This window comes from Macaca fascicularis, chromosome 10 (genome assembly GCF_037993035.2).
Source record: "Macaca fascicularis isolate 582-1 chromosome 10, T2T-MFA8v1.1".
NCBI classification, from domain to species: domain Eukaryota; kingdom Metazoa; phylum Chordata; class Mammalia; order Primates; family Cercopithecidae; genus Macaca; species Macaca fascicularis.
Genome location: NC_088384.1, coordinates 41,732,721 through 41,757,530, shown reverse-complemented (window position 1 = coordinate 41,757,530; position 24,810 = coordinate 41,732,721). Strand labels below are relative to the sequence as shown.

At 43.6% G+C, this 24,810-nt stretch overlaps 1 protein-coding gene across 1 annotated transcript; it reads left to right on the top strand.

Moving 5' to 3' along the window:
* The first annotated feature begins 21,350 nt into the window (after positions 1-21,350).
* On the top strand, positions 21,351-23,715 carry LOC102138569 (protein FRG2-like-2). Its single transcript, XM_065521789.1, is given in 8 exon segments — positions 21,351-21,608; positions 21,723-21,909; positions 22,139-22,216; positions 22,536-22,573; positions 22,576-22,666; positions 22,669-22,839; positions 22,842-22,896; positions 22,898-23,715. Coding segments are annotated over 8 exon segments (1,026 nt in total). The 3' UTR covers positions 23,046-23,715.
* The last annotated feature ends 1,095 nt before the right edge of the window (positions 23,716-24,810 follow it).

Sequence of the window (24,810 nt, the reverse complement as noted above, 5' to 3'; positions counted from 1 at the left end):
ACACTAGTTACATGACCCAAAGATGACGAAAACCCCAGACCCCTCAAGACTGATTGTTATCTATACTTAAATACATTTAATCATCATATTGGGGGGTTATTCTTTTGTTTTGCTGCAAGTATATCCAACTGCTGTAAAAGGAAAAGGCAATTTGTTAACGAAGCTTCTTGGAATGTCTCAACGGGCCTCAAAGAGAGGCAGGATAAAAGCAGGACTTCCTGGCAGAAACGCTCAGCTGAGGGCAGGCGGAGTTCTTGAGCACCAACCAAGGCAAAATTAGGTCGAAGACCACACCACACTCTCCTCAATCACGTCTTCATTCCACGTTTCCTTCTATTTCTCTCGACTTCTCTGGGAGAGAGAATTAAACTGTGCTGAGCCTCTGAAAGAAAATGGAGACACACACCCCAAAAGGCCCTGCAGATGCTGAGAACGGGAGCAGCCATCACAGTCCGAATGTCCTTTCAGGGCCATCTGACCTGGCTGGGATCCAAGTATCCAAGTGCAGGACTGTACGTCGGACACGTAAAGCCAGGAATACAGCCACTGAATGGCAGTTTTCCATCCCACCACAACCGGCCTTGCTAGGGGCTTCCTCAGGGACCACTGACCTCACGCCACCACCCCTCACTACCTTCAACTAACCTATGTCATGGAAGAGGCCCCTCCAGGCAGACCAGCCCTTCCCCAGTCCTGCTTCACAGCAAAACCTCCAGGCAATCGTCCTCGGCCTCTGATGCTCTTACTCCAGCCACTGACAAGAGTCCCCATGTTCCAAGCTAGGTTTAAACAGTGTCCCAGGCCTCAGGGCACATACACCCCTGCAGGGCCACTCCTACCCAACACCGACGGCTATTCCCACACACCCCCAACTCACAGCACAACTTAAAAATGAAAGTCGGAAGATACAGCCAGGAAACCAATGCTCAAGAAGCAACACAGGGTGACTCTTCCTAGAGCTATTGCTACTGAACATCTTTAAAATCATTTCCAGGGTGACTTCCTAGAGCTACTGCTGTTGAACATCTTTAAAATTCTTCATTTTAAAATTAACTTTTATTACACTGTCTCCTTATTCTACCAAGACTCTAGAAAACAAAACCATTACAAATTCCAATTCTATCTTATAGCAAGTTAGAAATACACACGTTTCCTCAAAGGATTCTATGTGTTTCCATGGCGATATCCTTTCCATGCCCCATGCTACTGCCTGCAACAGGGGAGGCTTTTAAAACCCAACCCAGAGACCCTGAGACAGGCACCTAATGAATTGTCTGCAAATTCCACCTTCCATAAAAACAGTATTGAAAATGAGCTTAATCCAACCCAATCCGGGTACGCTGAGACAGGCTTGCCCTAACGAATCGTCTGCAAACTCCATCTTCCATTAAAAAGAGCACTGAAAATGAGCGTATTACCACTTTTTAAAAATTACTGTAAAGTGGACAGTGTTCAGTTCTGTGAATTTTGGCACAAATATTCCCATAATCACCATCATCACACAAGCAGAACAGTCCCACAGTCCCAAACCCACTCATGAGGCCTCATAAGCATACCCGCCCATTCCCCTGCATTCCTATGCATTCTGGATACGAGGCCTTTGCCGGCCGCATGGTTCGTAGACATCTTCTCCCCATCTACCGAAAATGTGTCTCTTCAATTCCCTAGGCGTGTCTTTTACATTAAAAGTTTAATTTCGGTGAGTCTTACCTACTTGTTTTCTTCCTTATGGATCATGGTATCATGGCTAAGAACTCTAACCCTAGACCCTAAGTCTCAACAATTTCTATTTCTTCTACAGGTTTTGTAGTTTGGCATTTTACATTCAGGGCTATGGTCCACCTTAATTTTCATACAGGAATTTCTCCTTGTTTTCACTCTTTTGCATATGGCTGTCCCATAATTTCAGCACCATTTGTTGAAAAGACTCAAATTCCATTGAACTGCTTTTGCGTCTTTGGGTCTGTTATGGACTCCACTCTGTCAGCTGACCCATGTGTCCGTCCTGAGCATAATTTATGACTTTAGTGGCTGTCTCTTTGTGAAAAAAGTAATTCTGTCTGGAAGCAAAAACCACACTGAAAATGCTCTAAGATTCTTCCTCTTGTCAGGCTAGCAAAGCCACCGCCCTAAGAAGAGGTGAGGGCTCAACAGCTCCCAGGCCAAACCTTAACACAAAATGGGGAAGGCAATTCATTTCAAGATAGTTACCAAGGGCCACAACCTGAGACCAGCATAGTCATGAAAACTGCAATAATTTCACAACAGAATGAAATGCATAAAGAACTGCTGAGAAGCGTGTGATAAGTCACATAAATCACTGTACCTTAAATTCTGACGGTTGACTAGGACAGAAATAGCTTCACGGTACAGTTCAAACAGGAGAAAGGTAGGTAGGGGTGGTTTCCACACCACACAGGGCCTGCAGGAAACGGACACTCTTCCTCTAAATGGGAGATCCCGGGAGTGATGTGATAAACCATGGTGAGAGGCAAGGAACTGTGCAAGCTGGAGTCGAGGACTGGGCCCCACCACGGAGCCCAGGTTGCCGGGGCAACCGAGGCAGTTATCAGGGGACAAGAAAACGAGCACACGATGCAAGGCAAACGTCTGAAACTGTGCAGCATCTTCGAGTCAAGTGGGACAAACTGACTCAAAATACAGGTTCTAAAACCACCACAGTGAGCTGTTCCTCAGCTCTAGAAAGGCTAAGCGACTAATGCCCACATTGAGCATCTGCTCCCAGAGACGACCCTGGTGATGCAAGACCCAGCTCCTCCGAACTCTCGCCAAACCTCAGTGAGAAAATTTGCTGGTATCTTATGGCATATCGACATGTTCCTTTAAAATCTAGTATTTCATCAACAGTGCAGGCGCCAGCTTTGACTCATTCACATTTCGATTAAACAAGATAATTTACACCCTGAGCATGCCAGGTAAGAGTTTACTACAATCTTGAAACAGAGCCAGAGGCTACAGTCTGCTCCTACAAGACACTACGTCTCTACAAGTTCGATGGGTTTTTACTTTTCCATGTCTTCACTTGCCTAGTGCTAGAAAGCAGATTAAAAACAGAAGGAACCCAGAAACACTATTGAATGAGACTCAAATATCTTGCAGTCATCACCGTGATGAGATGTTTATTAAACAGAAATGTTCTCACCTGTAGAAAGCAGCACACATCAACACGCATCGATAACTGTCGCCAGCATTCCAGATCATCTTCCCTTCCATGGCCACAGTGCAGGGCGATGGACCACGCACACCTGGAGACCCATGGAAAGCGGGGTGACATGGCCTATTATTGTAGAGAGCAGGCCAGCGTGTACTCAAAGTGCATCTCTTTCCAGAGGGCCGCCACGGAAAGTTACACATTTATTCCACCAGTTAATGGTGCTGGACCAAACATTTCTGTAAGATTCTCTAAGTGAGCTTTTCCTTCTGCCTAAAACGGTCCGACACAAACTGAAAAAGCTCTTGGAGCTTGTTTTTATAGTTAAGGAGTATCTCCTTAAATATAGTCTTCACCTTTAAGTGATCACTTGGCGTAAGATCAGATAATCCCCAACTAGGCTCCTGATGCTGTGTGTGGCATCCAGCAACAGCACGTTCCATTCCTGGATTAAATTTCAGTCAAGAGTTCACAATGAGAACGATTTCTGGTGAATGAACCACCAGGCAGGGGGGTGATTCCGCTGGGCAGCTCTTCACACAAAGCCCAGGAGCTGGGGGGAAGAGGAAGAGGCCGACACGTGTCGACCGTGCTCACACCCTTCGAATGCCCCCCACTCCTGGAGGCCCGGACCCAAGGGAAATCTGACCTGAAAATGGGCAAACCCTCACTTTAGCAGAGGGACGGGGACTCGGGGCCACACCTTGACCTCAGAGCAACACAAGTGCAGACACAGCACCCCAGGACACCCTCCCCACCCAAATTCAAGGAGGAAAACCAACACCCCGCCCCCTTGTGGAAACCCTCAGCTGCTGGAGCAGACGCCTGCTGCCTTGGGTGTGCAGCCTCTCCCGTCCCACATTCTGGGCTCAGCACCTGTGTCTCAGCCCTGGCACTGCTTGCCACACCCACAGGTGTGCCAGGAGGGGTAAGTCCTAAGGTCTCCACTGCAACAAAGCCTTCAAGATGAAGGGGCCGCTCCCTCTAGCAGGAGTCCAGAAGCAGTGACTGCACCAGCGTCACAGCGTAAGAATTATCCCCTCAGTCTCCAAGCCTCCAGTCTGTTGCCCACCAGGGTCTTCTGCCAATGGCGAGGCCCAAGCTGGGTGGCACATTTGGTTCTGACCATTTCTCTTGTCAAGATCAATACTGCAAACACACATATACACATCCAATTCATTCTGTCACTAAAAATGAAATAATCTGCCATTTCCATCACAGATGATACAGTCAGGTTTCCATTACCAGGTTTTTTGTTTTTGTTTTTGTTTTTGTTTTTGTTTTGAGATGGATTTTCTGCTCTGTCACCCAGGGTGGAGTGCAGTGGCACGGTCTCGGCTCACTGCAACCTCTGCCACCCGGGTACAAGTGATTCTCCTGCCTCAGCCTCCCAAGTAGCTGGGATTACAGGTGCCCATCACCATGCCTGCATAATTTTCAAATTTTCAGTACAGACGGGGTTTCACCATGTTGGCCAGGCTGGTCTTGAACTCCTAACCTCAGGTGATCCACCTGCCTCATCCTCTCAAAGTTCTGGGATTACAGGTGTGAGCCACTGCACCTTGCCATTACTGGTGTAATTTCTAAGCCACTCTCTCACACCCACTCCCATTTTTTTAAAAAAAACACAGCTTTATGGCTATATTTTTTCCAAGAGAACCAGTTACCCATTTGAAGTACAAATAAGACACCATGTTTAAAAAGCCAAAAATGCAATTTGCACAGAAGTTTCCAAATACCCAGTCGATTTGAGCCTTGAGAATAAGATCAAGCTGTTGGCCGAATACAACTTCCCTATCCATCTGTCTGCCTATGAGTTAGACACAAGGATGAAGCCACGAGCTAGAGACATAAAGGCAGGAACCACCAAGGCAGCCAAGACTCCAAATAAAAGCTTGAGGGACCAACACAAAAGTACCACACCCTGCACGCCCTCCTCTTCTTCCTTTTCAGAACTTCCAGAGGATGAAACAGGGACCTCCTCAGACTTCCCACGGTGCAGGCGGCCAGAGGGGAAGGCGGCGGCGGCCTGAATGAAGCGACCAGGAAACCACATTCCACAAACAAATTCTCCATGTGCTTTACATCCTCTGTCTCTGAAGAATTATGTGAGACAAACAGTCACTAGAAAACCGTATTCAAGTGTCATTTCACATTTCAAGCAAAGAAAACAGTGGTGGGGCATGAGGGAAAAACATAGCCACGTGTTCTGGGGTATTAAATAAGGTTTTTTCTGTTATAACCATATAATTATAGATTCTCAGATTTCTGTATAATTCATATGCTTCCTAATTAGCAGACATAGTAACAAAAAGTGAATTCCAAGTGTAAGATCGGAGGACCCATTCACATGCCTTCAGGTTCTGCTACTGTGTTTCAACTTGAGAAAATGGTTCTGTGTATTGGTAACAAGGCCTGAGAGTCTGTGTGCGAGTCTGTGTGGCTGTAATCAGGGTTCATGTTGGCTCCGTAGCAGAGGATGTTACACTGTTACATTATCTTCTACAAAAAATCCTGAAAAAATGAAGGCTGAATAAACATACACACCCTAAAATAATCCAAATGTCCATCAATATGAAAACAGATGAATTACGGTTTCCATCATGGAATATTCCTCAGCAGTGAAAACAAACTATAGCCACAGGTGCCAACAAGGATAAAGAAAACCTTTTAAACACGCTTAAAGTGAACTGACTAGGCAGAATTCCTCCATTACAGGCTTCGATTCCAAAAGGGGTACTGTTCTGAATTCTACATCTACTGTGATGTAGAATTCTAGTTAGCAACCTGTTTAGGGACACATCTAGAAAAAAGCAAAATAATGACTACACAATTTTAAATTTAAATAGTTAAATTTGTAAATTATAACTATTACTATGAAAATTCTAAAAATATGAACATTTTCCCAAGTGTTCCTTTGACAAACTTCAAAATGCCCTAGCATTGCTCACCACACCCACAGGTGTGCCAAAATAAATGAAAATATAGCTCAAGTTAGTAGAATTGAAACCTGAAGATGTCCGAGCCGTCCCTGCCTCGCTATCTACACGTCGTGTAGAAATCTAAGAGCAGGTAGTGACACTGCAATGCAAGGCTCAAACCAACTGGGTATTTGGAAACTTCTGTGCAAATTGGCATTTTTGGCTTTTAAACACGGTGTCATTTGTACTTCAAACAGGTAACTGTTTGTTTCCCTTGGAAAAAATACAGCCATAAACCTGGTTTAAAAAAAAATACGGGGCCGGGCGCGGTGGCTCAAGCCTGTAATCACAGCACTTTGGGAGGCCGAGATGGGTGGATCACGAGGTCAGGAGATCGAGACCATCCTGGCTAACATGGTGAAACCCCATCTCTACTAAAAAATACAAAAAACTAGCCGGGCGAGGTGGCGGGCGCCTGTAGTCCCAGCTACTAGGGAGGCTGAGGCAGGAGAATGGCGTGAACCCGGGAGGCGGAGCTTGCAGTGAGCCGAGATCCGGCCACTGCACTCCAGCCTGGGCGACAGAGCGAGACTCCGTCTCAAAAAAAAAAAAAAAAAAAAAAAAAAAAAAAAAAAAATACGGGAGTGGGTATGAGAGAGAGCAGCTTAGAAATTTTACCAGTAATGGCAGGGAACAGTGGCTCATGCCTGTAATCCCAGCACTTTGAGAGGCAGGCCCCACAGGGCCTTTGAGGGCACCGGTCTCCTCTGCTGCCTTCCTGCTGGACCGACCCCAGGACATTCACTGGGTTTCCACCCCTGTATCATTCAACATCCCCCCAAGGTGGTCTCATCCTCTTCTGGGGCTCAGCTCTGCCCCAGTTTCCTAAATCTCTGCCTTCAGAGCCTGAAAATACCCACGCCCAGGGTAACCCTAAGTCCACGTTTACCCCAGAGAGTCCCGATTTTATCTGTTTTCCCAGCATCACCCTCATGATAATTTACCCTGTAAATTCCAACTGCCTTCACACCTCACCCCCACTGTCTCCCAGCAGACCCCACGCAGATGCATCTGTCCTGGACCCCACACCCAAGTCTGTGCATGCTGCCCTGCTCTGCCCATGTGGGGACCACCTCTTTCTTGAGGAATCAGCTGGCGATCATCTCCTTGTGAAAAGATGCCCTGACTTCCAACCCTCTCCAGCAAAGGCAGAAGCCGTCCTCGGTACTTTCCCCGAAACTCAGACCAAGCATGAAGGTGGCAAAGATGCTAGCTGTGCCTGGGATGCCATGGGCAGGGTCCCCAGATGCTCTGCACATGGCACAGGGCACCACCTGAACACAACAAGTGCTGAAGAAATAAAACCGACGTGCACTGACCTCTGATAGGGCCTCTTTCACCATCCACATCTGTCTCCCCTCTGGACAGTAAAATCCACAAGACAGGGAGGGCTTGTCTCACTCATCTTCAAACTCCCAGGGTCACCCTGGCAGGTAAAGAGGACTCAAATGTCTTCTGAAGGAAGCAGTTGGTTAGCTGCCGAGTTAAAGGGTCTCTGAAATTCAGAGCTCTGCGTAGGAGTCCAGCACACTTTATTATGAATGACTCCAACCACAGCAGAACTGGCCGTGGAACCAGTGCTAACCAATTCAGGGTTTGTTCACGGTTTCTCAGTTCAGTATCACCACTCACTCTAACAGAGCACCCGGGCACAGATCCTCAGATGTCTACCCAGAGTGGGACGATGGCGCCGAGTCACATGAACGTCCCATTGCAGACTGGGAGGCACCGGTCAGACACGGACCCAGGGAGAGCGCAGACCTCGCGTTACATCGGCTCCGTGTAAACAGCACTCCCCGCCAGGCCCTTTCCTATCTGCACAGCTTCTACAAATTCAACTCTCGAACCTGACACCTAAGAATACTGCACACCCCCACATGAACCCCCCACTTACCTCCCAAAATGATCCCGCACGGCCAAGTACAAACCTTTTCAACATAAGGGAACTGGAAGGCATGCGGGGCTTTCTCGAGTCCCTGCTGCCTCCTGATGGGAAGGCCCAATGCTTCACACCCCTAGTGAAGGGCAGGTCTCTTCGGCCCCCTCAGAGTCAAGAAAGCCCATGTTCCCTTTCTCAAGACCACACACAACCGAGTCACAAAGCAGGGCGGAACCTCGACTCTCCGGGTTCCGGTTATGTCGAGTTTAAGACCTGCTGCTGTGGACACTGCAGGAAAGGATGAGCCTGATCCTGGCTTTGGCCTCGAGCTAATCAGCATTAACTAATTTGACTTTCCAGGACCAACTTCAAAGGCCTGCAAAGCCAGAGAAGGGAGAGGAGATGGAACATGCCTTCACCCCAGACCTGCTGCAAGCACACGCTTCTCACATGTGTCCCAACGTGCACAGCGTGTCCGATGCCCGTTCACATTCACCGACCCGCAGGTCTTCTACATGGCATCAGCCTCCTGGGCACTCTGGGGACAAGAGGTAAAATGGCAAGTCCCCTCTGCTGCAAAGGCGAGGTGCAGGGACCCAGCAGAATCAAACTGACCTTTTTCCGACAGTCTCAAAACAGAAGGAAAATACTGAACAGCCAACGTCCCCTCAACGCAGGTTTATTTACCTGTGACCCACAGGCCATGACAGAAAACTTCAGGTTCTTATTGATTCCTTATTTTCCCCATCCAGGAAGACTTTGTTTTTAATATCATATGAACTTGCCATTTTGTAGGCCAAAAACAGCAAATACTGGCAGTTTCCTACGGTTCAACCGAATGAAATATGATCACGACCTTTTGTGAAACCATGAAGAAAAGGTGGATATCCCAATATGCTTCCAGACTGTGGCTTCGTTCCTGAAGCACTAACTCTTTTCACTCAGGATTTTAGACAATGAAGAATGAACAGCAATATCCCACCAACAAAACTAAAAATGAAATGATTTTGCATCCACCTTGGAGCCTTTTTAGGACAAGGCAGGACACAAACTTTTAAAAAGCTGCAGTTGTCCCTCTGTATACACAGGGACATGGGTTCCAGAACACCCCCTGAGTTTACCCAATCTACGTGTCCACGGGACATATGTTAATATTGTATCCTGTCAAAAAGGAAATTGTCCCTGATCAAAAAGAATAAAAAACCTTTTTGAATAAAAACAATTGATTAAAAAGAATAAAATGTGCAGCTTTTCAAATTTCAAAATTTCAAAATTACTGAATTCGTAGGTTAGTTATAACAGGTTTTTTGTTTCGTTTTTTTTTTCTTTCTTTCTGGTAAAATGGTGGGTATTCTGAACTTTGGTTAAACTTTAAACTGATAGCTGCTATTATGGTTTCAAAATTATTTAAAATATGACCAGATGGATTCCTGCTTTCCTGAATTCAGTGGTATTCAAATCTTCCCATTTAAAGTAATCTCGTGTGGCTGACCCGGGGATTGGGGATACCCCGTGGGAGCCGGAGATTCGGCGGGGGGTGGGAGGGAGAAGCGGTCAGAGAGGGTCTCCTGTTGGAGACACAGTAGGGAGACAGAACGGGCCAGAAAAGGAGAAAGGGTGAGAATGGGCACCAGGACGGCTTCCTGGCGCGGCAGGGAACTTTGCTGAAACTGCGGGCCCCAGGGAACAGCGCGGGAAGGGCGGGAGGGAGTGGAGAGGACCCGGCAGACCCCAAGGTCAGTGTGGAGAAAGGGACATTTCCCGGTTCCTTCGCCTCTGCCCAGCGTTCTGCGGGCATGCCCCCCCTCAGGGGCAGGGGAGGAGGTGGCTCTCAGCGGCTGGGAGAACTAAGGGGCGCACACGCGCTTCGTAGGGCCAGGGTCACACGGTAGCCTGAGACGGCTGCGGATCTCGCTGGCCGCGTGGGTGGGCACGTGGGGCGCCGGCGGGGCCTGCAGGGGACCCTGGAGGAATCTGCAAGCACCCGCCCGGGCAGCGGGCCTTCCGGGAGACCAGTGTGGACACGCCCTGGGCATGCCCTTCCAGCTGGGACATGTGAAGCTGGAATTTAAACTCCGGCAGACAGAAAAGCGGCCGGAGGCAGGACTGGAAGAAACCCAAGTGCAAAGTCCAGCCCGAGGCGAGGAAGCAGAAATGCCTGACCTGCGTCAAACTGCGCTGTGAGGAAAAGGTTCTGGGCAAGGTTCACTGCCCCGCAGAGACGCAGACTCGGTGGGAGCCTGAGAAGCACCAGGAGGCCCGCTGCAGCCGGTCTGAGAGGGCGCTGAGGACCCCACGGCAGCTGCTTCCGGCGTAGTTCGCCTCCTCCAAGGCCTGGCCCCCAGGCGAGCGCAGCACGGAATCGCATGGCGCCCCCTGGAGCACTGGCGGGGTAACCAGTGGAAGACCTCCACTTCTCAGGGAGAGGATCCCGGTATATCCCCAGATAATCAAACTGTTCACTCCCCCCAAAAAATAAATAATTTTGTCTTGTTTTTGAAAATGTGTATCCTCTGTCTACTGGTCAAAATGCTGCCCATTTATCTGTATGCGTAATTAAACTTTTTAATGAAGTTATTTAACATTCTTTTTTATTATGAAACAAAACAGTAAATTTGTTAATGGTTTTAATATCATCTAATAAGATTGAAAATATGTCAATTCGTCGTTGCCAATGAGTCTTTGTGTTATTTATTTTACTCTGTTAGATATTCTGTCCATAAATGTCTAAGTGGTTTAGAATCTAGCCTAACATATGGTATGTGCTAAGTACTAACTACTCTAATTCAACAAATTATCTTTCTATCCCATTCTTAAATACAATACTATTTTTTATTTTTATTAAAATTTTTTTTGACTAATCTAATTATCTATGAAAATTATGAGGTCTATTCAGTTTGCCCTCTTGATAAAAGCCAAAGTTTCTTTTCTTTTTTTTTTTTTTTTTTTTTTTTTTTTGAGATGGAGTCTCCCTCTGTTTCCCAGGCTGGAGTGCAGTGACACAATCTTGGCTCACCACGACCTCCGCTTCCCGGGTTCAAGTGATTCTCCTGCCTCAGCCTCCCGAGTAGCTGGGACTACAGGCGGGACTACAGGCCTGCTTCACCATGCCCGGCTAATTTTTGTATTTTTAGTAGAGACGGGGTTTCACTATATTGGCCAGGCTGGTCTTGAACTCCTAACCACGTGATCTGCCCACCTCAGCCTTCCCAAGTGCTGGGATTATAGGCTTGAGTCACTGACCCAGGCCTTTTTTATCTCTTTATTAATACATTAGAGAGTACAAATGCAGTTCCCTCACAGAAGCATGTTGCATAGTGATGAAGTATGGGCTTCTGGTGTGACAATCATCTGAATGCTGTTTATTGTCCCAGTTAGTTATTTTCTCATTCCTAAACCCTCTGCCAATCTCCCATCTTTCTGAGTCTCCAGTATCTATTATTCCAGTCTCTATACCAAGTGTATGCATAATTGAGTTCCCACTTACAAGTGAGAAAACGCAGAATTTCATTTTCCGTTTCTGAGTTTTTTTCACTTACGATAATGGCCTCCGGTTTTATTCATGTTGTTGCAAAATACATGATTTTATTCTTCTTCATGACTGCTTAGCATTCCATGATATAAATGTATAGCACATTTTCTTTATTCTATTATTGATTGATAAATTTAAATTGATTTCATATATAGGCTATTGTGAATAGTGCTGCGATAAACATGTGAGTGTGGGTATTTTCTTTATGCAATAAATTATTTTCCTTTGGGTAGATACCAAGTAGTGGGAGTGCTGAATCAAACGGAAGCTCTATTTTTGGTCTTTTTTGAAATCTCCATACTGTTTTCCATAGAGGTTGTAGAAAGTTACATTTCCACAAACAATGTATAAGTGTTCTCTTTTATCTGTATCCTTGCTGATAGCTCATTTTTCTGCTTTTTAGTAATAGCCATTCTGCATGGTGTAAGTTGGTATCTCATTGTGATTTTTAATTGGCATTTCTCTGATCATTGACAGCGCTGAGCATCTTTTACATGCTTGTTGACCATCATTGTCTTTTTTTTTTTTTTTAATGTTCATATTCTTTACTTGCTCTTTAATGGTTACTTGTTTTATTTTTGTTGAGCTGTTTGAGTTCCTCGTATATTCTGGAGATTAGATCTTTGTCACATGCAAAACTTGTAAACATTTATCTCATTCCATAGGTTTTCTGTTCACTGTGTTAATTAGAAATCTCATTTTCAGGAGCTTTTTAGTTTCATTGAGTTCCTTTTGTCTATTTTTGTTATCGTTACATCTGCTTTTGAGCTCTTAGTCATAAATTCTTTGTCCAAGTCAATGTTCAGAAGAGTTTATCGGAGAGTTTCTTCTAGCATTTTAATAGTTTCGGGTCTTACATTTTAGTCTTTTAATCCATATTGAGTTGATTTTTGTATATAGTGGGACATAGGGATGCCATTCCATAGTTCTGCATATGGCAATATAATTTTTCCAGCACAATTTGTTGAATAGGATGTCATTTCTCCAGTGAATGTTTTTGTTGACTTTGTAAAAGATCAGTAGTCTGTAGGTATGTGGCTTTATTTCTAGGTTCTCAATTCTGTACCATTGTCAATTTATATCAGTACCATGCTGTTTTGGTTACGAAAGCCTTCTAGTAAAATTTTAAGTCAGATAATGTAATATCTCCAGCTTTATTCTCTTTGCTTATATTTGCTTTGGCTATTCAGGCTCTTTTTGTGGTTCCTTGTGAATTTTAGAATTTTTTCTCTAATTTTATAAAAAATAACATTGGCATTTTGGTAGGAATTGCATTTAATATGTAGATTGCTTTGGGCAATAGAGTCCTTTTAATGATCATAATTCTTTCAATCCATGAGCATGGAATGTTTTCCTCATTTGTGTCAGGTGCAATTTCTTTCATCAGTGTTTTGTAGTTTTCCTTGTAGGGATCTTTCCTCTCTTTGACTAATTGTATTTCTAAGCATTTTACCTTTTTTGTAGCTATTGTAAAAGCAAGTGACTTTTTCATTCAGTTCTCAGCTTGATCATCATTAGTGTATAAAAATGCTACTAATTTTTGTACATTGATTTTTGCATCCTGAAACATTATTAAGTTTATCAAATTAAGAGTTTTTTTGGTGGTCTTTAGATTTTTTGTGTATATGGCATTATGTGATCATCAAAGAGGGACAATTTGACTTTCTAATTACAACCACATAGATACTCCCACCAAGACCAATACACAGAGTCTCTGGGGAGGGCACAGGTGATGGTATTTCTTTAAGCTGGACATGTGATTATGGCTAGAAGCCTGGGCTGACAGCCACTTAGCTAAGTATTGCCTCTCAAGTTTCTAAGTTTCTCCCTTCCTGCCTTGCTGCCTTTTTCTTTCTTTCTTTCTTTCTTTCTTTCTTTCTTTCTTTCTTTCTTTCTTTCTTTCTTTTTCTTTCTTTCTTCCTTCCTTTCTTTTTCTTTCTTTCTTTTTCTTCTTTCCTTTCTTTCTCTCTCTCTTTCTTTCTTTCTTTCTGTCCTTCTCTCTCTCTCTCTTTCTTTCTTTCTTTCTTGCTTTCTTTTCTCTTTCTTTCTTTCGACAGAGTTTCCACTTATGTCCAGGCAGGAGTGCCATGGCGCCATCTTGGCTCACTGCAACCTCCGTCTCCCAGGTTCGAGCGATTCTCCAGTCTCAGCCACCTGAGTAGCTAGGATTACAGACACCAGTCACCACACCTGGCTAATTTTTGTGTGTTTTAGTAGAGACATGGTTTGACCACGTTGCCCAGGTTGGTCTTGAACTCCTGACCTCAGGTGATCTGCCCACTTCAGCCTCCCAAAGTGTTGGGATTACAGGCGTGAGACACCACGCTCAGCTGCCTCTCAAGTTTCAATGTGCCTATGAATTATTTCCGATTCCAGGTCTATCTCTTAGTAATGTGATTCTGCCCAGCTGCCTCTCAAGTTTCAATGTGCATATGAATTATTTCCCATTCCAGGCCTCTCTTTTAGTAACATGATTCTTCAGGTTTGGAAGGGGTCCATAAATTGGCTTCTTTAAAATGTCTCCTCTTAATGATGATGTTTCTTCCACTACGTCCAATATACTAGCACTCAGCTAGAGAAAGTAGGCACAGCACAGAGCTCCTGACACCCAACACTCTTACCACAACACAAATACTTTTGGCCTAAAGTGGAAACCACCAATCACCATTTCCAAATGTCATTTTCTGCTGACTCTTTACAGTTTAGAAAACCTAGAGAAGGCATCAATGTTTGAGTAAGTCTGCATTTGGAAAACACATACACATGAGTTAATACAATGTTTATTGAGCACGTACCATATGTTCAGAAGTCTGTCACAGAGCACTGTTCAGCAAACATTATGATGTGAGTTCAGAAGTCTGTCACAAAGCACTGTTCAGGAAACACTGCATGATTTGAATTAATCCTCAGCACCCTGGGATTTGGGTGCTAAGTTTTTTGTAATTTTTAGGATTTAAATGAAGGGCCTAGCATTTCTATTTTTTCTTCCATTTTAAAAATTATTTACCTGAAAAGTAAAATGTGCAGAATAAAAGCTATATTGACAGATGACAGGGATAGAGAAAACAGGGTGAACTGTTCAGAGAGATGTTTTATATTTATATTTACTTTATTGTGCCTTGTGGAGCAGCCACTGGATTTGCAGGAATGGAAAACAAGTTGCTAGGTGGGATGTCTCTAGAAGCACTGGCTTCAGTGAAAAAGAAATTATGGTCCCCAAATATAGAATTATTTACTTCCATTTATCTGCTTTTCCATTTTAGGAAATTGTTGGCACCAGCTCAGGAGACAGCAGGAGTCCACACCTGAATCTCCGATCTCCTTTAATCAGTTCTGGGAGAGAAGATTCTAGGGTGAGGCCAGACCTGGATGAGGCCTTAGAAGAAGGTGGATCTGGGCAGGGCTGGACCAGAAAGTAGATCCCATATTTCTGATGTCCATGCTGGTGGAGTATCTCCAGTTTTGTCTTTCCTAAGCCTGCCCAACAGAAACTCGACTCTTAGAGCTTGTGTAATTTTATCTGTTTAGCCACTTCCCTGTCAATTTTTATTACGCATGATAACAAGAAACTTAAGTAAAACTCTCGGGGTTTTTTAGAACAATTATATGGGAAGCTAAAAACCATTTTTTTTTTTTTACCAAGATGAAAGATATAGAAATAATCACAGCAATAACAATAATTCTTCTGTCCACGAATAGCCCTTCAGGTGGTGACATCGGAACTCAGAAGAACAGCATAAGGGAAGTGGAGCAAATGCAGCCAAGGCCCCCTGTGCAGCTCCCTTCTCCCTTCCGACCACAGGATGCTGAATTCAGCCATTAATCCGTTTGCTCTAGACGAAAAGTTTTCGGACAGCAGAAACCATGAATTCTTCGTCTGTTTTTCTGATGGTCATGTGATGTAGTTTAGACATCCGCTCCAAATCTCATGTTGAATTTTCATCCCCAATGTGGCAGGTGGGGCCTGGGGAGGAGGTGGTTGAATCACAGGGTGAGTCCCTCGTGGCTCTGCGCTGTCCTTGGAATAGTGAGTACTCACGAGATATGGCTGTTTAGAAGTGTCGCCCGTCCCTCTCCATCTTTCTTGTTCCTGCTTCTACCACGTGAGACGCCTGCTACTCTCATGTGATTGTAAGCTCCCCAGGCCTTCCCAGAAGCAGACGCCGGTGCTGTGCTTCCTGTACAGCCTGCAGAACCATAAGCCAATCTGAATCTTTTCTTATAAATCACCCAGTCTCAGGTCGATGAGCCAATCAAACTCTTCTTATAAATTACCCAGTCTCAGGTTTTCTAAATAGCAGTGCAAGCATAGCTTAATACAACATATGAAAAGAAAGCAATTAATACATTCATCAGTTTGAGTCTCCAGACCTCTGCCAAGCTTCAACTCAAAGAGCAGGAAGTGAGCAACCCCAATCTACTGCTCCTGATCATGGGAGAATTTTCAGTTTATCTTAAAACATTTCAGGTCAAAAGCCCCGTGTCTTATGTAGAAGAAGGAGGGTGTCTAAGAGAATGGGTCTCTTTACTCATTTTTATTTCTGAGACAGGGTCTCTTTCCTTGTCACTCTGGCTGGGGTGCAGTGGCTCACTGCAGCTTTGACATTTTGGGCTCCCACCTCAGCCTCCCAAGTAGCTGGGACCACAGGTGCACACTACCACAACCGGCTAATATTTGTATTTTTGGTAGAGATGAAGTTTTTCTATGTTGAGCAGGCTGGTCTTGAATTCCTGAGCTCAAGTAATCCTCCAGCCTCTGCCTTTCAAAGTGCTGGAATTACAGGTGTGAGCCACCACACCAGGCAGATGGGTCTTAACTGATTTTAATCAGGGTACCTGAGCATGGAAGACATGCCCTTAATTTTTTTCCCAATACCATATTGGACAGTCCTATAACTATGATGTTTTTATTCCTGTGATTCATAAGGATATGATAGTAAAAGACCTTGAAAGCCTGTAGGAAAAAAGTGCTATATTGTGCTTGAAACCACCTTTTACTCTGAAAGCAGGTGCCATCCAGATATATCTGTTGAGAATATATTTTCTCCTGCTGCATTTTAGCCAAACAGCTGAGTGTGTCTTGACGTTGTTTTTTGATTTTTAACAGGACAACTGTATTTTCTAAGACCCCAAACTCAGGAGTGGCCACGGGGCAAATCACCGCTGCACACACGGAAAGCATGCACAGCAAATGCATTTCTCACACCGAACCGGGTGTTGTTCCCCCTGGGTGCACATGAGAATCACCAGAGAGGCTTTTAAAATTACCTAAACTCAAAAAGCAATAGATAAATGCATTCAGAATCCCTGTAGTGGGACCTGGGCCACAGTGCTGTTTAAAGCTCTCTGGGTGACTATGGGGTACAACCAAGCCCTCAAACTGCTGCTTTAAATCAACCTCTTCTGGTGACCTAATGGCAAATGGTTTCCTGAAATGAATGGCAAGATTTGCTGCTGGGTTGTAGTCTTCTGATCTTACCTGCATTACCTACTTTTCTTTGCAGAACTTCCCTCTGCTACACATTTTATTCCTGATTCAACCCAGTTCTACTCATACCAAATGCACAGTATGTGCTAGACACCATTGCATTGCTGAACCTCACTGTGGGGAGAGGACTTTGCTGAAGAATAACTGCATCCTAAAAAAAACTCAAAATACTGTACTTGAATGATTATCCCACCTTTGCCTCCCAAAGAGCTGAGACTGTAGGCATGACCCACCGTGCTTGGCCTATACCCTAAAAAATTAAAACTATCCTACCTACTAAATTGAATGTAAACATGGGAAGACCTAGAAGGTCACCAAAGTGTTAGGACATAAGTGAATACCTTGGAATATTAATATCCACCTGATGATGACCTGAATAAACACGTCCCACTTTAAAACAATACAAAACAGTGCAATTATTCTGAGATATGAAGTTAAAATTTCGTGCAAATAGGTAATATTTAAATTTTTATATATGTATAACATTCATGGAGAAAGACGTATACAAAGAAATCACGTAAAGTTCAATGAGTTATTACAAAGTGAGCACACGTGTGTAACCTAGAAATAGAACCAGCTTCACTGATGCCCTGGCAACCACTTTCTCTCTTTTTGCTCCCCCAAAGTCACTAAGATCTTAAGGGCTAACATTGTAGATCAACTTTGTTTTCTTACACATGTTTTATCACAGAAAATTTAAAGTATATACAAAATAAAAGAAACAGTACAATAGGCCTGTTACCCAGGCTTAACAACACCTAATAACATGCCAATTTTGTATTATCTATACTTCAACTCATTTCTCACACAGGCTTTATCATTTATGATTTGTTTCTGATACAAAATGCATGCTCATTGAAGGTAAAATCTTGGCTGAGCACAATGGCTTCCACCTGTCTAATCCTATCACTTTTGAATGATGAGGCAGGAGGAGCATTTGAGGTCAGGAGTTTGAGAGCAGCCTGGGCAGCATAGTGAGACCGCAACTTTATTTTAAAATTTTTTAAAAAATTAATCAGGTGCAGTGGTACACACCTGTAGTTCCAGCTACTTGGGATGTTGACACAGCAGGATCCCTTGATTCTGGGAGTTTGAGGCTACAGTGAGTTGTGATTATGCCACTGCACATCAGCCTGGGTGACAGAGTGAGACTCTGTCTCAAAATAAATAAATAAATAAATAAATAAATAAATAAATAAATAAGGGTTTGCATTGATATAAACAATCCCTCTTTTAACAATAGAAGTACCAAATTAAAAATCATTAATGTGAACCCATTTTTAACTCAGACTTTATCTTTTAATAAGTTTTTGTTTTTTTGGTTTTGTTTTTTTGAGGTAAGATGTGCACTCACTGAAAAGTCTAATCTTGGCTGGACATGGTGGCTCACGTTTGTAACCTCATCACTTTGGGAGCCAGAGCTCAGAGGTCTCACTTTGAGACCAGCCTAGGCAACATAACAAGAACTCACTGGGGCAAGATAGTGAGATCTCATCTCTACAACAATTTTTTAAAAGTTAGTTAGGCACAGTGGTGTCCACTTGTCATCACAGCTATTTGGGAGGCTGACTTGGGAAGATCACTGGAGTCTGGGAGGTCAAGGCTGCAGTGAGCTGTGATTGCACTGCTGCACTCCATCCAGAGGGATGAGTGAGACTCTGTCAAAAAAAGGTACAATCGGCCGGGCGCGGTGGCTCAAGCCTGTAATCCCAGCACTTTGGGAGGCCGAGACGGGCGGATCACGAGGTCAGGAGATCGAGACCATCCTGGCTAACACGGTGAAACCCCGTCTCTACTAAAAAAATACAAAAAAAACTAGCCGGGCGCGGTGGCGGGCGCCTGTAGTCCCAACTACTCGGGAGGCTGAGGCAGGAGAATGGCGTGAACCCGGGAGGCGGAGCTTGCAGTGAGCTGAGATCCGGCCACTGCACTCCAGCCTGGGCGGCAGAGCGAGACTCCGTCTCAAAAAAAAAAAAAAAAAAAAAAGGTACAATCTTAACTGTACATGTTTGACACATCAACACATCCGTATAAACAATCCCTCTCTTAAAAATAAAAGTACCCAATTTAACAGTTATTAATATTCATGGGAAGTACCTAGATATTTTTTGTTTGCTTTGTTTTGGATTTTGATTGAAAGGAGACACCTAGAAATGTTATTTAAAATCTAGATTTTGATAAAAATAAGGCTGAGCTTTTTCTTTCTTTGAGATGGAGTTTTGCTCTGTCACCCAGCTGGAGTACGGTGGCGTGATCTCGGCTCACCAAAACCTCTGCCTCCTGAGTTCAAGCGATCCTCCTGCCTCCTGAGTAGTTGGGATTACAGGCATGAGCCACCACATTCAACTAATTTTTTTTTTTTTTTTGTATTTTTAGTATAGATGGGGTTTCCATATGTTGGGTAGGCTGGCCTCGAATGCCTGACCTAAGGTGATCCACCCACCTTGGCCTCGCAAAGTGCTGGGATTACAGGCATGAGCCACTGTGCCTGGCCAGGCCTGAGTTTTGCCTGAGAATTTCTCTTTCTAAGAAAGTACAGCATATGGCAGTTATAAGGCTTCTTTTATCTAAAATAAATAGAATTTAAGAAATAAAAATTTAAAAAATTTACCTGAGATTAAAGGACAAATCAAAACACGTGTGTAATATGTTGCCTGTAGAAGTATATTTTAACAATGACATAAATTATTAATAACCAATACATGTTATAATAATGTATTAACTAAAATGAACAAAATTCCTATTATGGTATCTATGAAAATACTTTCTTAGAGTAAAATATTCTCATATCTTGAGAGGGCACTAGTTAAAAACAGCAAAGATTTGCAAGTTGATGTCTTATCAAGTACTTACTTATAAAATAAGTAGCAGACCTGTCTTCACACCTTTACAGAGTTATCCAAAAAGCAGTAATTTACACAAGAGCAGACAATTTTCCTAGCTTTCTATTGAGTTTATATGTTAATGTTGTTACAGAATTTAACTCAATTTTCTTATAAAATTACTTGACCAAGTTTTACATGATGTTATAGCATAATATATCAAAATTTATTTAGATGTCAAATAAATTTTATGTATCATAATATTATAATACATAACAATATTATGATAAGTTCCATTTACATTCAGATAATTTCACTAGGCAGTGTCTGTCGACCACTATTATCTTTTTTGGTTTCATTCTTTGCACAGAAAGCACAGCTGCGAAAACACAGACTCGCCCAACAGTCTCTTCCCCGTGTCCCTCTCCTCCTCAAGGATTCAGCTCATTAGTCAATCAAGTCATCTGGGACTGGAGGCTGAGTACTCCCTAACACAGAAGGTCTCATTCCTGCATGCTTTCCTCAGCATATGGGGAGAGAAGAAGGTCCTTTCAGGAAACACTTGCTGGGACATGAACTTATCCTTCTATAATCTGAGGGCTCTGACCAGCAGAGACAGACTCGGCCGCAGTAGGAAGGGATGAGGCCACTGTTCTGAACCTGGAGCTCCCCCACACCTTGTCCCGTCTCACTGAGGCAATTTTGAGAGGCTGCCCTGGAATATGTCTTGATGGTGAATGTTGAGAAACAATGTGGGCTTTGATGGGATTTGGGTGGTATCTGCTGTGTGAGGACAGGAGCAGAATGCTCAGAATCTAGGCTGTTTTTCTTGTGATCAGTTGGGTTACCTGTTTGGGATCAAGTCCATTTTTACTAGGGAGGCTGGATAAATTCCACAGAACACAGAGGTGCTCCCAGGATGACTGAGGCAGGGTGAGAAAGGAGGAAAGCTTTTCCACCTAGACTTTTTGCTACCTCAGGAAATAGGGGCTGATCAGGTTAGCACTGGCTCTAATCTAATCAATTCAATTTTTTTGCATTTGATCTAATTATCTTCCCCATTTTTAAGATAGGAAAGGGCCATTTCATTTGGTATTTATTTTTTCTCTGCATTTTTATTTCATCATGTATGTGTGGATCTAATACAATCAACCACAATTTGACATTTGTTGTTTCCAAACATTTAAGAAATTATATCTATGTATACAATGTTAACACTACGTATAATAAATTCTCTTTCTGTGCAAAATGTAACTGAGACAGAAATCGAAAGAAATGATTCCCCAATCTTCTGATCCCTGTGCTCCTGGCTCTTTGTTTTCTTGTCACCATGACAGGATCCTGAAAAAGTCTCTCCTTAACTGTGTCTTGGTCCCCAGTAGAACTACAGCAAGAAACTTCTTGTTGAGCCTCTAAGAAGTGGCAGGAAGGAGGTACCCTTTCAACCAATAAGAGTCATCCACGCCCAGCCGAGACATGTATAAAAGGGAGGTCCAGCAGAATAACCCACAGTCCGCCTTTGGACGAGTAAGAGTGGGCTCTTTTCACTTGAGCCTCAACATGGGAAAGGAAAATGAAGACCGGGATCTCCACTTCTCCTCCATCCAAGGCCCCACTCACCAGCCCCCTTTCCCACAGATCTTTAGAGAAAAGAGCTCAGATGAGAAGAAAACACTCAAAGGAAAAGACAAGATCGCCTCCTCCCATTCCAGAGAGAAGCACATACAAAGGAAAGTAAGGCCTTGGGCTTCTCCCATGGAGGCTGGAAGGAGGGTTGGAATCAGGGATACTGAGCCATGTGTCTTAGTAGGGATTTATTTTGAGATTTGAGGGTGGGAAATGGCTTAGTGCCCTCAGGGGACTTTGAGAAATGTGTTCACTCGTGACGCTGGCAGAAGAGTTTCACATGAAAGAGTGATCCGCAAAAAAGCATCAGAGATAGACCCTTTTGCAGCAGGATCGGAGCCCAATCCAAACAAGGAGGAGAATTCTGAGGAAACCAAGCTCAAGGCCGGCAACAACACTGCCAGATCCAGTAAGATTTGACTCTTTCCAGGCAAGAAGGGACAGAGCAGCAACACAGGCTCCCCTGGCCAGGAAACCGGGAGCTCCTTGGCAGCCAGGGCCGTACAGATCCTGGACACTGGAGAACAGAAGAGAGCTGGGGTTTGGTGGCAACGTGAGCTCCTGTGTGTCCAGGATGGACTAGGGATTTCAGGGTGTTCAGTTGGAGGCACTTTCTCAAACTCTCATTGTATTCACAGAACCAGAGTCCAGTTCATATCGGGAAAACTGCAGGAAAAGAGAAATTGGCTCCATGGACAGCTGCCAAGACAGGGCAGGTAGAATCTTGGTGTTTTTTGTTGGTGGTGGTAGTGGTGGGTTTTTTTGTTTTTGATTTGCCCCAAAAAGCAAATTATCAGGAAACTTTCATACCAGACTTGAGCGGAAAGGCAGTTACTGACAAGTAAATTTTTGAGATCTTAGCACTCTGAGAATATTTGGGGACTCACAGGGGTTCAGTCTTACTTCATTCCAGTGCTGAGATGGCCTGGAAGGAGTGAGAGAGACAAATGGGGTTCACCTGGGTGCACAGGAGGTTCTGAAAATGAGGGTCTGTGGAGACTGTTCTGGCAAGTCTCTCACATGCTTTCTCTGCAGGGAACTGTCCAGAAGAGGAGTGCAGCCTGACGTTGGAAAAAAAAAAAAATCAAGATCCTCCGCTGCTGTGCACAACAGTGAAATCCAGGAGACATATGATGCTCACCATAGGGGACATTCCAGGGCTTGCACAGCAAGAGGCACAGGTCTTAGGCCCTATGAGTCCAAACACCATCACATCGAAAAAGCTTCATAACCTCTGTGTGAGCTATGTCGGAGGCTATTTATCAAGACCTAGCCCAGGTGCAGGACCAGCAGATCCATTCTCCACTAACCTGGGAGCAGCTGACACTGCTCACTCGGTTCCGGGGCCTCTGTGTGCCCAGGTGCAGACATTCTATGCCATGGCCACCCAGGCAGCTTGTCTTCCATGCTGAGGGCTGGCTTGTCCCAGCCACACTGCCTGGTCCTGGGGATTCAGCCCTGGATAGAGAAGCCCATCCCTTCCCTGGGCAGGAGATAACTGAGTCTGTCAGTGGATCAGATGAGGCTGAGCTGGGAGCACCCTGATCCTGTTCAACAGGGGATGCAGCTCTGGGAATGAGAACAAGGATCTGCTACTGCTCAGATTCTTCCAGATGACCAGCAGTGACAATTTTAGATGCACTGTGTTAACAAATGACAGAATCCGAAGAAGTCATAGGAAAGAAACTTGAGCAATATAGTCAGCATGGTGAGCCCTGCATTTTGCAGAGCGCTAAGACTATAGACAAATTTTATATTTCATGTTAGCCATTTGATGCCTTTTGGATATCTGATGACAGTCGTGCATTTCTATATAATCAGAAAAATATGAGAACATAATCATGTGAATTTGCATAGATTGTATAAAAGTAAATATGAAGTTACATACTCCTTTTTTTTTTTTTTTTTTTTTTTTGAGACAATCTTGCTATGTTATCCAGGCTGGAGTGCAGTGGCACAATCTTAGCTCAATGCAAGTTCCTCTTCCTGGGTTCAAACAATTCTCATGCCTCAGCCCCCCAAGTAGCTGGGACTACAGGCAGGTACCACCACGCCTGGCTAATTTTTGCTTCTTGTATTGTTAGTAGAGAGAGAGTTTTGTCACGTTGGCCAGGTTGGTCTTGAACTCAAGTGACTGGCCAGCCTCTGCCTCCCAACATGCTGGGATTACAGACATGAGCCACCTTACCAAGAAATTGCTTCTCTTTTAATTTGGAAAAGGTTATAGGCTCTCACTCTTCCAGCCTGCACCCATGGAGTACTAATATTCATAAACCATTATTAGTACTCCCTGTGGGAAAATGTCTATACCTTTTTATAGTTTGATACAATAAAATTACTATGCAAGGTGTTATTTTTAATATTTCTACATAAAATTTAAGTCAAGATACATTAAATGGTAAATGATTGTACTTATTTATTCACCTGACTCATGTTTTATTTCATTTTAAACATCCTAAATTTAAATTTTATTGTATTTTATACATTTCAAATGATTGTACTATATTGCAGGATATGGAGATTTCATCACATACTACAATACAGTGCATTTTGTTATATTTGATGTATATTCTATTTGTATTTTGTACTGAGATCATACAATCTTTCATTATCTAAGAGTATTAATTACTTGTTTGGTTGCTTTATAATTTTCATTTTATGTAATATTGAAATAGACATTAATGTTGTTTGGAATTTTAAATTTCTTTCATGTGGAATTTGTATTTAATAAAGACGTGAAAAAGAGAATGTCTTATCTTCACTTCTGCGTCATCCTAACCCTGACCTCCCTGCAGCCCACAGCTTTTGTCGTAACTGGGGACAGTGTTCTATCACTACAGGAAATGGGGCCAGTTCAACGGGAATACACAGATAGAAACTGGAGATACAGAGACTTTATTCTCGACCACTGCGATAGAAAAGAACCACAGTCACGTGAATCACACAGTTTTCAGGTTGACGCTGCTTACGAGTTATGCTTACACTATGCTGTAGAATAACTGAAATAAATTTATGTCTATTAAACAAATGCACATACATAAATAACGTGTAGAAATAGCAATGTACGTACCTTAATGAAAATGAACTTTATGGATAAAAAAAAATGTTAACACACAGATACACACAATGGGATCATATAATGTTGAAAAACAGAGATGGAGAGAGGAACAGAGACAGAGAGAAAGGGAGGAATGGAGTGAGAAAAAGACAGATGGACAGAGGGACATCGGAAAGGAAACAGTGGGGAGAGGGGGAGGAAGGGAGGTAGAGAGGTAGGGAGCGGGGAGGGAGGAAGGGAGGGAAAGAGGGA